This window comes from Tiliqua scincoides, chromosome 4 (assembly GCF_035046505.1).
Source record: "Tiliqua scincoides isolate rTilSci1 chromosome 4, rTilSci1.hap2, whole genome shotgun sequence".
NCBI lineage: Eukaryota > Metazoa > Chordata > Lepidosauria > Squamata > Scincidae > Tiliqua > Tiliqua scincoides.
In genome coordinates this window covers 49,909,481-49,924,773 of record NC_089824.1, presented here as the reverse complement: position 1 = coordinate 49,924,773, position 15,293 = coordinate 49,909,481, and the positions used below count along the sequence as shown (strand labels likewise).

The following is a 15,293-nucleotide window of genomic DNA, read 5'->3' as shown; positions in this document are numbered from 1 at the left end:
GGGAAATGCCCATTTTCAGTACCAAAGTGAATACATGGAAAGTCTGAATGCACAATACAAAATTCTTTGGCACATCATGCAGACATTACTGTTATTAAAAAGTTGTTTTGAAAGAGACTCTCTAAATTGGATGTTCAATACTGAACATTTGTGGTCAAATGATTTGCCCTGCTCTCTGGATCAGAACCAATTATATACTCCAGATTGAAAATGGAGCTCTGGTTGATATATAGAGAGTATATAGGTCTTTAGGAAACCTTTTGACTAAAGAGTGAAAAAAAACCCAGATATCATGTTTGAAGGTTCTCTGATGGCTCCCAAGTGCAAATTCCTTTCCTTGTGGGTTTCAGAATCCATAGGGGGTCTAGGAAGAGATCCCCCATAGATACTGAAGGCCAACCTGTACATGAAATGGTGAATGCACAGTACAGTGATTCCTCGGCATCTGTGGTACTGGCATCTGCGAATCTGACTATCCATAGATGATGGGGGGGGGGACCTTGGACCATGACAAAGTGTTTTGCCAGATCCCCAGTCCAAGCTTTGCTTAGAGAACCTATGCCCACTCTGAGCCAATTAGTTCCCTGCATTCCCCAACAATGGCTCCGGTTCTGCACTGCTGGACCCCACTACCAGGGTAGCTCGCCTGTGCAACCTGCAGAGGTCCTTCTTCCTCCCCTCTCCTGCCAGCAGCTTCTCCAGCCACCACAGTAACAACTTGGTTCTCAGCAGGTCTTGGGAGTAGCAGCCACACACCAATCTCCAGTGCCTCAAGCAATTTCTGTTCCAGCAATCCTTAGAATACAATTTGCCCATCTGTCCATTAGTCAGTCCATCAGCAGGTACAGTAGTCCATCAGCCATTAGTCCCTCAGTCTATTATTCTTTCAGTTCTGTCCGTGCATCCGACCATCCGTCCGTCCCTTCCTTCCTCCAAGCTTTCCTCCTCCTATTATCCACACCCCTTTTCCTTCCTGCAGGTGCTGCTTTTATCCCTGAGGACCCTACTGCCTTCAAAAGGTGCAGCACACTGCAATCTAAGGCCATGGCGTTAACCCCATGCTTCCTTGCCAGAGCAAGGGGCCACTGTTGACACCTCATCCTATCTCCTCAAGGGATCTTGCACATTTCTATTACGGGCAGTATCTGGTGCTCCCAGAAGCCACTGCTGGGTTGCACCAGACACTTAAAAAAGAGCATTCCATTTAAAATGTTAGAAAAGGTGTTCCTTACCTTAGCACCACTTGCCACCCTGGCTGTAGAACTGGAAGCCAATTCCAGGTCATATTGAGGGCCACAACCCCTCCCCCATTGGTTCTGGCTCACTTCAGAATGCGTGGTGGAAGCACTTAAAACACCTCAAAATTCATTTTCACCTGAGGCCTTTGACCTCCTCCATTGGCCCTTGTGCACCTCAAAATTCATTTTGAGGTGCACAAGGGCCAAGGGAGGAGGTCAAAGGCCTCAGTGTGACTGGAAGTGGCTTCTGGATATGCCAGAGACTGCCCTCCAGCCCTGCAGCTGGCACAGAAAGTGGAGCTCAGCAGAGCTAACAGAACCCCCAACATCTGAGGGACAATTGTATATCATTTTCAAATACAATTGGCCTGTATCTTCAGGTTTCGTATCCACGGTTTCAGTTACCTGAAGATTAAAAATATTTTTTTAAAAATTACCGAAAGTTTTCCTTCCTCCCTGGCCTGCCACATTTTCCTTTCTGCCTCTTGCAGAACCTCACCTGGTACCTCTTGTCCAGTTCAGAGATGCTTCAGTGGCTGCCAACACAGAAGCAGCCAATCAACCTGTCGCTCAGGTTCTTCAGGATCTTAAAGCCTGCCATCTGGAAATACTGTACTAAATACAGGGTTTGCTACTATCCACAGTTTTGGGCATCCAAGACACACACACACACACACACCTCTGGATACCTATACTCAAAATGTTCTAATTTCAAACTATATACTTCCAAATTTCATCTTAGATGTACATTTTCACAAGATTCATTTTGCTGTTAAGGAATTAGGTGATGCAGTATTTATTACATGGAAAGTATATTTATCCCAGCAGCTTCCAAACCCAGCTGAATTCATGAAAGGAGTTTTTCCCTACTAGATAAATGTCCACGAGGCAAAACCAACACTATTGGAAGACAAGTAAAAAAGTTGTGTCAGTATACTGTCTTTGCAACCCCAAACAATTTTTGTTGTTAGTTGCTATGTTCACAATAATTTACTTTTCATTCTCTGTGTTCTAACTGCAGTATTATTCACCTATCCAATCTATATTTACAGCAATGGTTACAACACTGTAACCATATGGCTTGCCTTTCATTGCAAATAAATACAAATTTGCATTTTTAATAATCCCCACTATTCCCCTTTTATTCTTGTTCTAAATGTAATTACCATCATGGCACCCATATACCTTAGGAGGGTAGGTGTATAGTTTTCCTGTAAGCCAATAAAATCAGACAGTGGGGTGGCTATTTGGGTAATGCTGCCAGTGCTCCCCACAGGACATCATGTATGTCACATTTGCTATAACACTAAGTCTACCCAGGAGCAAGGAGCACAATTCGAAGTCTATCTTTTAGCATGGGACTCCCCACATACTAGTGTAGCACACTGCTGGAAGTCACTGAGTCAACTAATTAAAGACAATTTTATAGCCAGACGATTTGTTACCCTTACCCTGCAACAGACAGAACAGCCTAGAGGGAACAGTGGATTCTGCAGTTTTTCAAAGAAGCCTCTCTCTTTTTGTCCCTTAAAAGAAATCAACACAACCTAAATACGTCAGAGAGCTAATAAAATATAACTTTTCCCCCTATAGTAACCCAACAATTTAGTAACAGAGTCACTGTCACAATCTTATCAAGAACTTTGCTATAGCAGACAAAGTGAAAAGGGTGGTTTTGGTCTAAAGACACTTGAAGGATATTTTAACCAAATGAAAGTAGAAGCTAAGAAGTGAAAAATTATAATGAAAAGATCCATTGAGGGTTACATAGCCAACCACAGTTTTTGTCCTTATCACTTCTTGCTCCTCCCCTCTCCTAGTAGAGGTTTTGCAGTCTGTTTTCAGAAGAGAAATTAGGAATTATGGACCTTTGTATGTCTCTGCTATATTATCTCAAAACCTAATGCCTATAGTAACTTTTGCTGCTACCTTAGGGCCCAATCCTTTCCAATTTTCCAGTGCTGATGCAACTGGATGATACAGCCCCAAGATAATGGAGCAAACATTCCCTTATCTTCAGGGGGCCCTTATGACTGTTGCCCCACGACAGGATGTAGAGTAAGCACCATTGGAATGGCTGCATCAGCACTGGAAACTTGCAGGATTGGGCCCCTAACCATTTTACTGACTAAGGGCCCAATCCTATCCAACTTTCCAGCACCAGTGCAGCCTCAATGAGCCCCAAGGTAAGAGATCAAATGTTTCCATACCTTGAGGAGGTCTCTGTGAGTGCTTCCTCACCACGGGATACAGTGCATGCCCCATTGGCACAGTTGCACCAGCACTGAAAAACTGGATAGGATTGGGCCCCCAAGCTGCTAACAAAAAAGGATTTTTCTTGAAGTACATTGTTGTGTGTTTCATTACTTTCCTTAAATTTCTATCACACCCAGGGCTCTCAAGGTGACTCACAACAACAAAAAATTTTTAAGGAATTTAAAACATTTAAAACATCTTATTGTTTGTATTCCATAAAACTGGGTTGGGATTTGTATTCTTCATTCAGCAGCCTGGAAGTTTGGGTTGGAGCATCATCAGTATGGGCTGGATATGGGCCAAAAAAGTGAGACTGAATCAAGAAAAGTAAAAGGTGTTTATGGTTAGTAGAAGAGCCAACTTGGATTGGATGTAGAACCTGTTCTTCATGGGGCAGCACTCACCCTGAAAGATCAGATTCATAGTTTGGGTGCTGCTAGATCCAGTCTTATTCTTGTATGATCAGGTGATGTGTATGCAGGGTCACCCTTGCAAAGCTTTGATTGGTGCATTAACTAACAGCTTCCCAGCACCCACTGCAGCTGCAGCACCAAAACGGCTAGCATTGCACCCCGTGGTGTAGGAAGGGGAGCCTACAGAGGGAACAGACAGCTGTCCCTCCCAAGGAAAGGAACCCACATTAAAGTCTTTGTATCTGATTAATAATTGCAACCTGTTTTAACCCAATCCCACTTCTCTTGCCTTTTCTGGGGGGTGTGGAGCAATGTACTATCTCCTATGGTAACCAGGGTGTTTTCAAACTCAGTTCAAGGTGATGGTTATAACCTTTAAAGCCCTTAATGACCTGGGACCAGGATATTTAAAGGACTGTCTATCTCCATATGAACCTGTCTTCCCACTTCGGTAAACATCTTGTCAGAGCAGTGTTTCTCAATCAGAGGTACACATACCACCAGTGGTACTTGAGGTGGTATCTGGTGGTACTCGCGAGACCTCCAGACCCCTGCTGCCAGGCAGCGAGACCAGCAATACAACACAACAAGCAGGAGTAGGAGGCTTGGCTTGGTAGGCACAGCTCCAGTGTGCACTATTTGCATGCTTGAAACAGCCCTCCCATCTGCCCTGAGCCTCTTATCTGTGTTTGTTGCATTGTGCCTGGCTTCCCAATCCAGAAGTAACTGGTGATGACATCATTGCCAGTTACTTCCGGTGGTACTGCCAATAGGTGGACCATGAGAAGTGTTATGGTGGGGGACAAACGTTGAGAAACACTATGCTAGAGTATGCTGCAATGCGGTACCATTGCGCCTGTTCCAGCACGGAGCAGCAAAGCTAGGTAGACAGTGGTAGGGGGCCAAAATGTTCTCTTCTATCCTGAGTAATGCATGCTCTTTGGTTACTCAGAGTGCAATTATTAGACCTTATATTCTTCCTCTCTCCCTCCCTGGGGAGAAGACATGTAACCAGGCAGACTAGCTACAGGATCCACATCCATCCTCTCTAAAAAAGATCAGACGCATTTTCCTTAAATAAAGGTATCTTTGAATTTTGAACAGAAGCCTCATGCATAGTTTCCTATTTTGACTTCCCAATGCAATATGCCTTTTGATGCTTTGTCTTTGCCAACACATCAGAGTCCCTGCTCCATGATTGTCTGTCTCCCTCCCCCCCCCCCCCGGCTTGTCTGGAGAAGGGAGGGAGATACATGTCAACTCCCTTCATTATAGAACTCCCTCCACTTTGAGACACACTTGGTCACCTCATTGTGACTTTTTCGCAGCCTAATAAAGACTTTTTGTTATATTAATGCCTTTGGCATTATTTGCTTTTCAGCACTCTCAGTTGCTTTTAGTTTTCAGTTGATTAGTTGTGGCTGATTTTTTGAATTTTTACAGTTTTTATTGTTTAATGTACTAGTGTTATATTACAGGTGGCCCAATTTGCCAGCAGGTTTGGAACCCATGGATTTTACTCAGTATGGGTTCCGAAACCTCACTGAAGGGCCCCACCTGACTTTCCGGATGCAATTGGAAGTACCTTCAGGTTGAATCCAGGAGCTTCAGAACATCTCCTGGAGCTGTCAGAAAGGCATTTCCAGTTTTGGGGAAAACCGGAAGTGCCTTTCCAAAATCTCCAAAGGGAGTTCTGAGGCCTGGGGAGGCCATGCACATTCAGAGGTCCTCTGTGACCCAGACCAGCGGATTTGATTATCCACGGATTTCAGTGTCTGTAGGGAGTCCAGGAACGGATCACCCACAGATAAAGAGGTACCAACTGCATTTTTTAAATTGATTATTATATTTTTGTATTCTGTCTATGATGTTAGCTGCCTTCACAGTGGCTTTGGCTTCTCCTTCAGGGGTAGAAAGGCATGGTTTAAAATATTTGGATAAATGGGAAATAATTATGTATTCACTAACTGAATTCAGATCTAAATGCAGAGATGATCTAGTGCTGTGATTTTAACCTTTTTCATCTTTTGGCACACTGAGAAGGTGCTAAGATTATCAAGGTACACCATCAGTTTTTTGGCAATTGACAAGGCACACTACACCGCCAGTGAGGGGCTGACATTCCCAAAGCCCTATTAACAAATAACCCTTCTCCAAGCTCGCATGGTGTATTTGCAGACAATTTGTGGCACACTGGTTGAAATTGCTGATCTAGTGTGTAAAAATGAAAACACTTTTTATAAGGCTTTCTACAATGCTTGTGGCATCTAACAGCCTAGTTGAGAGTATTAGAATAACAGAAAAATAATAACACTGCAACTTGCAAACATAGCACAAATAAATAAATATTGGACTGTATGGTGGCCCAGAATTCACTGAATAACAACTAGTAATGGCAAGAGTGAAACAAGTGAACACAATCTTTACTATGTAATATTCAAAAGATGCAGGAACTAAAATATACTTTATATGCCAATTAAATTAGGAGAAGTCATACTTCAGCAAAAAGAATGCTAAGACTGGCAAATTCAATTTTCATTTCCATACAGATTTGGGGAATGTTCCTTACTGTGATCTCACACAGTCAAAGAATAATGGGTTTGTAGAAGCATCAACAAAACAAGAAAGGTTCTGAAGAATACTGACTGACCTTCTTGCATCCTATTTAGAAAGGAATTTGTTATTACACACTATGCCAATAAAGGTTTATTGAATTGAAATGTTATTACACTATGGGCGTAATCCTATCCTGAGCTGGAACAGGCAAGCCAAGAGGCTTGCACTATATCCAGCGCAGGATAAGTGCCCAAAGTGCTCAGCCAGAAGTAAGGGGAAACTTGCACCTATTGGTCTCCTCGGACTTGCGCTACCTCCTGAGGTGGCACAAGTTTGAGGAGAGTGGAGTGGCTTGAACTGCCAGATCCCAGCGCTGCCTCCAACTTCCCACCTGCCTGCCCCAGGGTGGCCCACCACCTGCCCTCCCCCTGTCCTGGAACACCTCCCTCCCGCCTCCTCCCCACCTACCCCAGAGTCTTGCATTGGCCAACGCAAGACTCACTCCCTCCGTTGGCACAGAGGCTTGTTCCAGCCTCTGCAGGCCTGCATGCCTCTGCGTGCCGGCCTTTCCGTAAAGCACATTTGTGCCTCCTCTAGAGTTGGCTGGACCAGTGTAGGGAAGTGTGCTGGCTGTGGAGGCTAAATCCAGCCTCCATGCCAACTCAGGTAGGGAGGCATGCATCGGCTGAGCCCGGCCAACACAAGGGTCTGGGGAGGGTAAGGAGGAGGCGGGGACGAGGTTTTCTCAGATCTGCGCTAACTCCTGAGGTGACCCATTAGGGCTGCTGCAGCCCAACACAGGGTAAGGGGAAGTGATTCCTCTTGCCTCAAGCTGCAAAGCTTTTGGCCCCAAACTTGTGCTGGATACAGTGCAGGCCTGCAGTGCAAGTTAGGATTGGGCTGTAAGGATACAATCCAAAGGGGAAGCTGGGCCGGCACAAGTCCCTTGCACCCCCCCCCCAAAGTGTCGGAAAAATGCCATAAAGCACTTTTGCACCACTCTGAAGGGTGTTAGGCCAGCACACAGACGTGAGCCGACCTCCCTGTGCTGCCGCAGGTCCCGGAGGACAGATGAGTTGCCCCAGCCAAGCTTGGCCAACGCAAAGGCATGGGAGGGGCGTGAGGTGGGTGGGGAGGAGGCGGGAGGGAAGAGTTCTCATCCCAGGGTAGGCATTCCTGGAGGTGAGCGGGCGCGGAGTGGACGGTGGAACCAGAGCCCGGTGGTTATGCTGGATCCTGACCCTTGTTCCTGGGCGGCACAGAGCAGCTATTGGCTGCTCCATTCTGCTCAGATCTGCACCACCTCCTAAGATAGCTCAGATCCAAGTAGACCCATTGGGCCACTGCAGCGCTACACGGGGTAAGGGGAAGCAATTCCCCTTGCCTTGATCTGCGCTGTTTTCGGCCGCAAACATACAGCTGGATCCAGCGCAGGCACACCAGCCTGTCTGTTTCCAGCAAAAGTTAGGATCGGGCTGCTCACATCACAAATATTGAGCTGTAGTTTCCAACACTGGAAACAAAGTGTTTGGACCTCAAAGTGTTGAAGAACAAATGAACTTGTTGCTTCCTATGTACTGCTCAAGGCTTAATGTGCCACAGCTTATGGGAATGCTTATTAGCGTCTTAAAATTCCGCACTTTGTTTTTGATAAAAGTTATAGTGTTAAAAAAGACCAAAAAACAGATTTATTACGTTATATAAAAATTGTGGCAAAGATAAAATCAAAAGTGCCCACAATGACATGTGCTAAGGGACTCTACACATGCTAAGGTACTCTACTCAAAAAGGTTCATAAAACATGAACATGAACATATATTATCAGCCAAGGCTCATAATAGCAGTATGTTCTGCCTCCTTTTCCCATCCTTCATGCTGTGGGTAAAATCTTTTACAGATTCCAATACATATAAAACATAATTCCAAGACTGTTCCACAATGGAACAGAATTGTAATATTCCATTTGAAGCTGTTCGGACACCCCCTTTTTGCTCTTTGGCAATTTGCTGCCACCATTGATTTCCTTCAGAAAAATGTTGGTCACTAGATTGAGGCACTAGGCCGGGTAGCAGACATAGGTGAATTGCCTTGACCATATTTTCTCCATTATGTAGAAGCCATATAACCATAGCAGTAAAGCTGCAGTGGATACCAACAGCACCTTACTACATCCTAAAACTTTTCCACAACACAAGGAATTTCTCAAAATGGCACAATGGGAACTCTGCCTTGTAAGTGCCCTTTACAAGTGCCTTGTAAGTGTCAATTATCAAACTGACAGCACTAATGGGTATAATTAATAATTTGGTCATTGGTCACTCTGAAGTGATGTGGCTTCTGGAACCAATGATTTATCAGTGGTTATGGCTGGATTGAGCCATAATGCAAAATCATGTTTGTGGAAACTGTAGTTAAGAATCCAAACCATGTTTTGAGCTTCCAGATGTACAGTCACAGTTTATTGCTGTTTTTTTGCTTTCCCCCCATCTGTTCAGTTTCCTAAGGTCATAAGTTCACTTCCAAAGTCATGGTGTAGGCCAGGGGTGCTCACACTTTTTTGGCTCGAGAGCTCCTTTGAAACCCAGCAAGGCCCGGAGATCTACCGGGGGGAAGGAAGCGTCTGACAGACACCCCCTTTAATGTATGGAGCCCCTGCTGGAGTCTAGTCAGTTTCGTCAGTTTTGTTGCTGCATGCCTGAAGAGCAGCTAAAGTGTCAGTTTCAGTGTCAGTTTAGTGTCAGCTAAGTATGTCAGTTTCGTCTAGTCACTAGACGAAACTGACATATTAACAGTTTGGAGAGACAGGGCTCTGCGATCTACTCATTTTGCCTCGCGATCTACCGGTAGATTGCGATCCACCTATTGAGCACCCCTGGTGTAGGCAGTCTCTTTAGCAGAGCAATAGACCCAACTATGGTTAATCAATGATTTGTGAATTCAGGCATAATATAGAACCATGGTTAGCATAAACAGTGGTTTGCAAACCAACTACAAACCATGGGCAGGCCCAGGTTCACACAAAACAGGAAGATATGCTTTAACTAAATATACCATGGTTTTGCACTGAGACTAATCCTGGATATTCTTATAGTTAGAAGGAAAACCAGGTTCCAAAAAAAATCCAAAATACAGTCAATCCACAATATACTAGTGTACCTGGTGCACAGGTACAGGAATACAAGGCATAAAAATTTATATTTCTATATCACCTTTTGAAAAGTAAAATTTCATAAGATGGTGCACAGTGTTGGAGTTGGTGCAACTCCGTCTGCGGTCCAGAGGAGGCAGGATGCTGTCCAGAAGGGGTCAAGCTATGGCCCAGTGAATCTGACCTTTCTACCTGCTCTTTCTATGATCCTTGAGGGGTATGGCCCTAACCCTTTATCCTTCCCTTCTCCTCTGAGCACTTCCTCTTGTCCTCTGACCACCAACCTGTTAAGATGGCGCACACCAGGGCTCTGATGCCCAGGCCATCGTGAGCACAAGGCATGCAGGGCGAAGCAGCTCTAGGGCCTTGCTATCTCTAAGTGTTAGCTGAACCACTGATCCTAATCAGATGCTGTAAATATACACTCAATGGAACTGTAAGTAAATAACTTCTTTTTTGCAACTTTAGCAAGCCATTGCCTCTTTGTTTTTTTATTGATTAGCAGTCAGCAGGGTGAGGGAGGTTCCCTGGGATAATACCCAAAGGGGGGTCTGCTGCTTAAGCTACTCTGCTTCCCCCCAAAGAGGAAACTATTTTTAATTTCCTCCAACACACAGAATAACCCGAAGCATGATCACCAGCATCCTACTCTTATCAAAACACAGCCTTTATCTACAAGAATACTATAATCACACAATCTTTTCAAATGTCTGATAGGAACATAACTATATTTGCATTTTTTCAGTTACATTAAAGTAATAACAAAAGAGAAACCAAACACACAGTGCAATCCTATGTGCACTCACTCAGAAGTACCTTAGATACTCGCCTATAAGTCGATCTCACAGATAAGTTGAGGGCAGGCTTTGAGTCCCAAATCATGGAATTTTCTATGACCCTCGGATAAGTCAGGGGTTAAACTTGGGGGGGGGGGTCTGACTATAATTTTGTTTGATTTTACCTGAAGCCAGATCCTGAAAAATAACCTTCCAGTAATCTTATCCAACTTTCCAGCACTGATGCAACTGCAATACACCCCTGAGGTAAGGGAACAAACACCCCTTAGCTTGAGGAGGCCTCCATGACTGCCCTTTCACTACAGGATACAGTGCATGCTCTGTTGGCACAGCTGAATCAGTGCTGAAAAATTGGACAGGATGGGCACATAGCTTCAAACAATATGAACTTACTTTGTATAATAAGGAAGGAGAGTGCTAAACAGGTGCAGTGTCTTGTGGTTAAATGATGGCACCTTATTCCTTGCTCTCCCCTTCATACTTGTACTGTGGATACTGGAAATGAACTGGGAAAAGGCAAGTTCACTATTACCATCCAAAACTTGGAAGCCAAGACAGAAAGAGGCCAAAGTTAACAGAGAATCCCAAACTCCAAGAATTCCTTAATACCAAGCAGTAATGAAATGTGACAAACTGAGACATGGCAACCTGCTCCCTCCTGAGAGAACAGAAATCAGGCAGGTAAAACTGTAAATAGACAAGGAATGTATTAAAGACTGAGAAACCACCAGGTCACCTTATCATGAAGCATCAGACATTTTCAACTTTAGATCTGGCCAATCATAAGAAGTGCCTGTGTGCCCCCACTCTATACAGCCTGTAGTTATTAAATCTGCTTCACCTGTTCAAATAAACAAGGGTGGGGAGGTCAGTTGGGATTCAGAATTTCTGGCTCTTTGGAATCAGATGGATTTCGCAGCCGAATTGGACTGGCTCAAAGCCACATCTGTTTTTTTCTGCCAGATGGTTGAGGAAGAAAAAGATGCTCTAACAACAAAAAGTACTATGACAAAGGGAGGGAGTAATGGCTACTGCCTTTGGATAACTTAGCAGCTTTCTACATATAGAAGTAGAAATATATTTGTATATATAAGTTATACTATGTCTAGATATATAGGCTGTGTCCCAAGAAGAAGGAGGAAATAAGGTGGAATGTTACTGCTCTGGGCCTGGTTGTGCATGTGCATGGGAAAGAAATTGCATAAAACTTTATGCACAATGTGTTGTGCAAGTAAGGATTCCATTTGGATGTTTGTGCACAAGAATCTTGCACTATAACTATTCCATATGTGCAAGCCACCTTGCGCAAGCAGAAGGGTGTCTTGGGTATCATCCACTGAGACCAATGGATGGATGAATCAGAATCTCAATCAGTCAACCAGGAATAAAGGAATGATCATATCAGAGCTACAAATCTGAGTTATAGCTCTAAGAGCTACATACTCTCAAGCAAAAAAAAATAAAAATCAAAGGCCATGTTTGTGCTGTTACTTTAACTTGGTTGGGCAATCAGCTTCATATTGGTGTAGTTGGCCTGCTGGGACTGAATTTCAGGGATGATATATTCTGGACTTCACATGTGCAAAGCATGTACTAAACGTGTACAAGTTCTTCCATTTCATTGGGCGCATAAGTGAATTGGAAGGCATTAAACAGAAAGCTACTGGCTACAGACTGACATCATTACTACTAGAATATGATTTCTTGGTACAACTTTAATGTATAGGAGAAATAGAGCCCAGAATCTCTCATTCAAGCCTTCCAAAATAGATGCTTCACATTCCCAAGTGAAAGATTAACAGCCCATACCTATCCTTTTCCCCTCCACAGCATGCAGCCATGCTATGGTGGTGGCAATCAGGAGGCTTGGGAGAGGAGGCTTATTCTCGACCAACAATAGGTATGCTTGGATCTGAGTCAGTTCCCAATCCTATCCAACTTTCAAGCACCGGTGCAGCTGCAATGCAGCCCCACAGAGTAAGGGAACAAATGTTCCCATACTTTAAGGAGGCCTCTGTGAATGCGTCCCCACCACAGGATGCAGTGCACACCCCATTGGCACAGTTGCACTGGAAAATTGGATAGGATTGGGCCCTTAGATGGCTCAAGCCTCAGGAAACAAAGAGAGGGGTGGCAGCTAGTTCCAGAGAGGACAGAATCTGGCGAAGTCATTTGCACCAGGTGCCACTCTGTCCTGCCTCTGGCCCTTCCTCCAGTCCTCCCACCACCACCCCCGTTCCATTCTGCCCACTTGCTTGCATTGGCTTGGCTCCTCTTCACTGCCATCATAAGAACATAAGAACATAAGAACAGCCCCACTGGATCAGGCCATAGGCCCATCTAGTCCAGCTTCCTGTATCTCACAGCGGCCCACCAAATGCCCCAGGGAGCACACCAGATAACAAGAGACCTCATCCTGGTGCCCTCCCCTACATCTGGCATTCTGACTTAACCCATTCCTAAAATCAGGAGGTTGCGCATACACATCATGGCTTGTACCCCATAATGGATTTTTCCTCCAGAAACTTGTCCAATCCCCTTTTAAAGGCGTCTAGGCTAGACGCCAGCACCACATCCTGTGGCAAGGAGTTCCACAGACCAACCACGCGCTGAGTAAAGAAATATTTTCTTTTGTCTGTCCTAACCCGCCCAACACTCAATTTTAGTGGATGTCCCCTGGTTCTGGTATTATGTGAGAGTGTAAAGAGCATCTCCCTATCCACTCTGTCCATCCCCTGCATAATTTTGTATGTCTCAATCATGTCCCCCCTCAAGCGTCTCTTTTCTAGGCTGAAGAGGCCCAAACGCCGTAGCCTTTCCTCATAAGGAAGGTGCCCCAGCCCCGTAATCATCTTAGTCGCTCTCTTTTGCACCTTTTCCATTTCCACTATGTCTTTTTTGAGATGCGGCGACCAGAACTGGACACAATACTCCAGGTGTGGCCTTACCATAGATTTGTACAACAGCATTATAATACTAACCGTTTTGTTCTCAATACCCTTCCTAATGATCCCAAGCATAGAATTGGCCTTCTTCACTGCTGCCGCACATTGGGTCGACACTTTCATTGACCTGTCCACCACCACCCCAAGATCTCTCTCCTGATCTGTCACAGACAGCTCAGAACCCATCAGCCTATATCTAAAGTTTTGATTTTTTGCCCCAATGTGCATGACTTTACACTTACTGACATTGAAGCGCATCTGCCATTTTGCTGCCCATTCTGCCAGTCTGGAGAGATCCTTCTGGAGCTCCTCACAATCACTTCTGGTCTTTACCACTCGGAAAAGTTTGGTGTCATCTGCAAACTTAGCCACTTCACTGCTCAACCCTGTCTCCAGGTCATTTATGAAGAGGTTGAAAAGCACCGGTCCCAGGACAGATCCTTGGGGCACACCGCTTTTCACCTCTCTCCATTGTGAAAATTGCCCATTGACACCCACTCTCTGCTTCCTGGCCTCCAACCAGTTCTCAATCCATGAGAGGACCTGTCCTCTAATTCCCTGACTGTGGAGTTTTTTCAGTAGCCTTTGGTGAGGGACCGTGTCAAACGCCTTCTGAAAGTCCAGATATATAATGTCCACGGGTTCTCCCGCATCCACATGCCTGTGGCTCCTCCCTGCTGTCTGCAGTGACAGCCCAGAAGCGTGCGGTTATATGCGCTTCTGAATAGACATCTACAGCGCTGTAAAGCACATACTGTCACATAAGACTGGGATGTAAGAAAGGTAAACTTCTAAACCTAAACATAAATGCCCTTTGAAAATTGCATCACCAACAAGATCTTTCAAAGACACCTTCTTTCCCACTAATAAAGTCACCACTGGTTCCTGCAGTCCAACATACAGAAATTAATATTGTGAGGTTAAATGAAGTAGCCTGGAGTAGGGTTTAATCCGGAAAACTCAATTTATGGAAATATTTAACTATTGTGCAATATCTAATATCTAGCAATATCTAACTATTGTGCACTGAGTGTCTCAAGAAAATGAAAAACAAAAATAGTTCAATAGTTCAAATTGGTACAGACCTTCTTATCTTTTAGATCCTTCTGTCTATTCCACAGCAACCCTTCAAATATTCTGCTATCGGTTTTTACTTTTTTTTCAGCATAGTTCAGCCGATCATGGAGAAAATCAACTAATATCTGAGCATTCTGCTCCTTTATCTTTATTCTAGCATACTTCTCCCTGAGAAGAAAAGGTATCATTACTAGTATAAAATATTATATAGAATTACTAAGCAGAATAATCTTGCAGAAAGCAGAAACATAGAGGCTGTGATCTAGTGAAATGTTATATATGTGCACAAGCCACAAGGAACAATGCACACATACAGGGTTTATTGGGCCATTACTTCTTCAACAGCTCCACCTGTTCGAACCACGAACTGATTTTTAAAGTTGGAAGGTGTTTGGCAGGGGATGCGGATGAAGGGCAAACTGTTTAATAAATGATACAAAAGAAGAAACAGATAGCTCACAGAATCATGAAATGGCTTTGAACAGAGTCAGACCATTGGTCCATTCAACCCTGTAGAGATCCTTTAACTGGAGATTCTGGAATTGGATGATATGAAGCTTCAATAAGGTGCATCTTGAAAGTACAGATAATCAGGAATCTGAAATGACCTTTCAGAAAAGCACATCATTGTGGTTACATCACTGTAAGCTGCCTTGGACATTTGCTTCGGCATGGGAAAGGCAGGATATAAATCTTTTAAATAAATAAATGACACTAGAGCTTGACCAATAGACTTGTGCTTGTCTACTCAGAAGTAAATCCATTGAGTCCAATGGAACGCACTATCAAATAAATGTGTATAGGACTGTAGTCTAATGCTGCATTACGTGGTAAAACATTCAAGACATGGTAAGACATTCAAG

General features: G+C 44.2%; 1 protein-coding gene across 1 annotated transcript in view; it reads right to left on the bottom strand.

The window, feature by feature from the left end:
- CCDC178 (coiled-coil domain containing 178) overlaps window positions 1–15,293 on the bottom strand; it is a 153,079-nt gene that overhangs the window by 109,182 nt on the left and 28,604 nt on the right. The window contains exon 16 of the mRNA XM_066624422.1: window positions 14,439–14,598. Within this exon, the coding sequence (XP_066480519.1) occupies window positions 14,439–14,598 (160 nt within the window). The remainder of the gene's footprint in view (window positions 1–14,438; window positions 14,599–15,293) is intronic.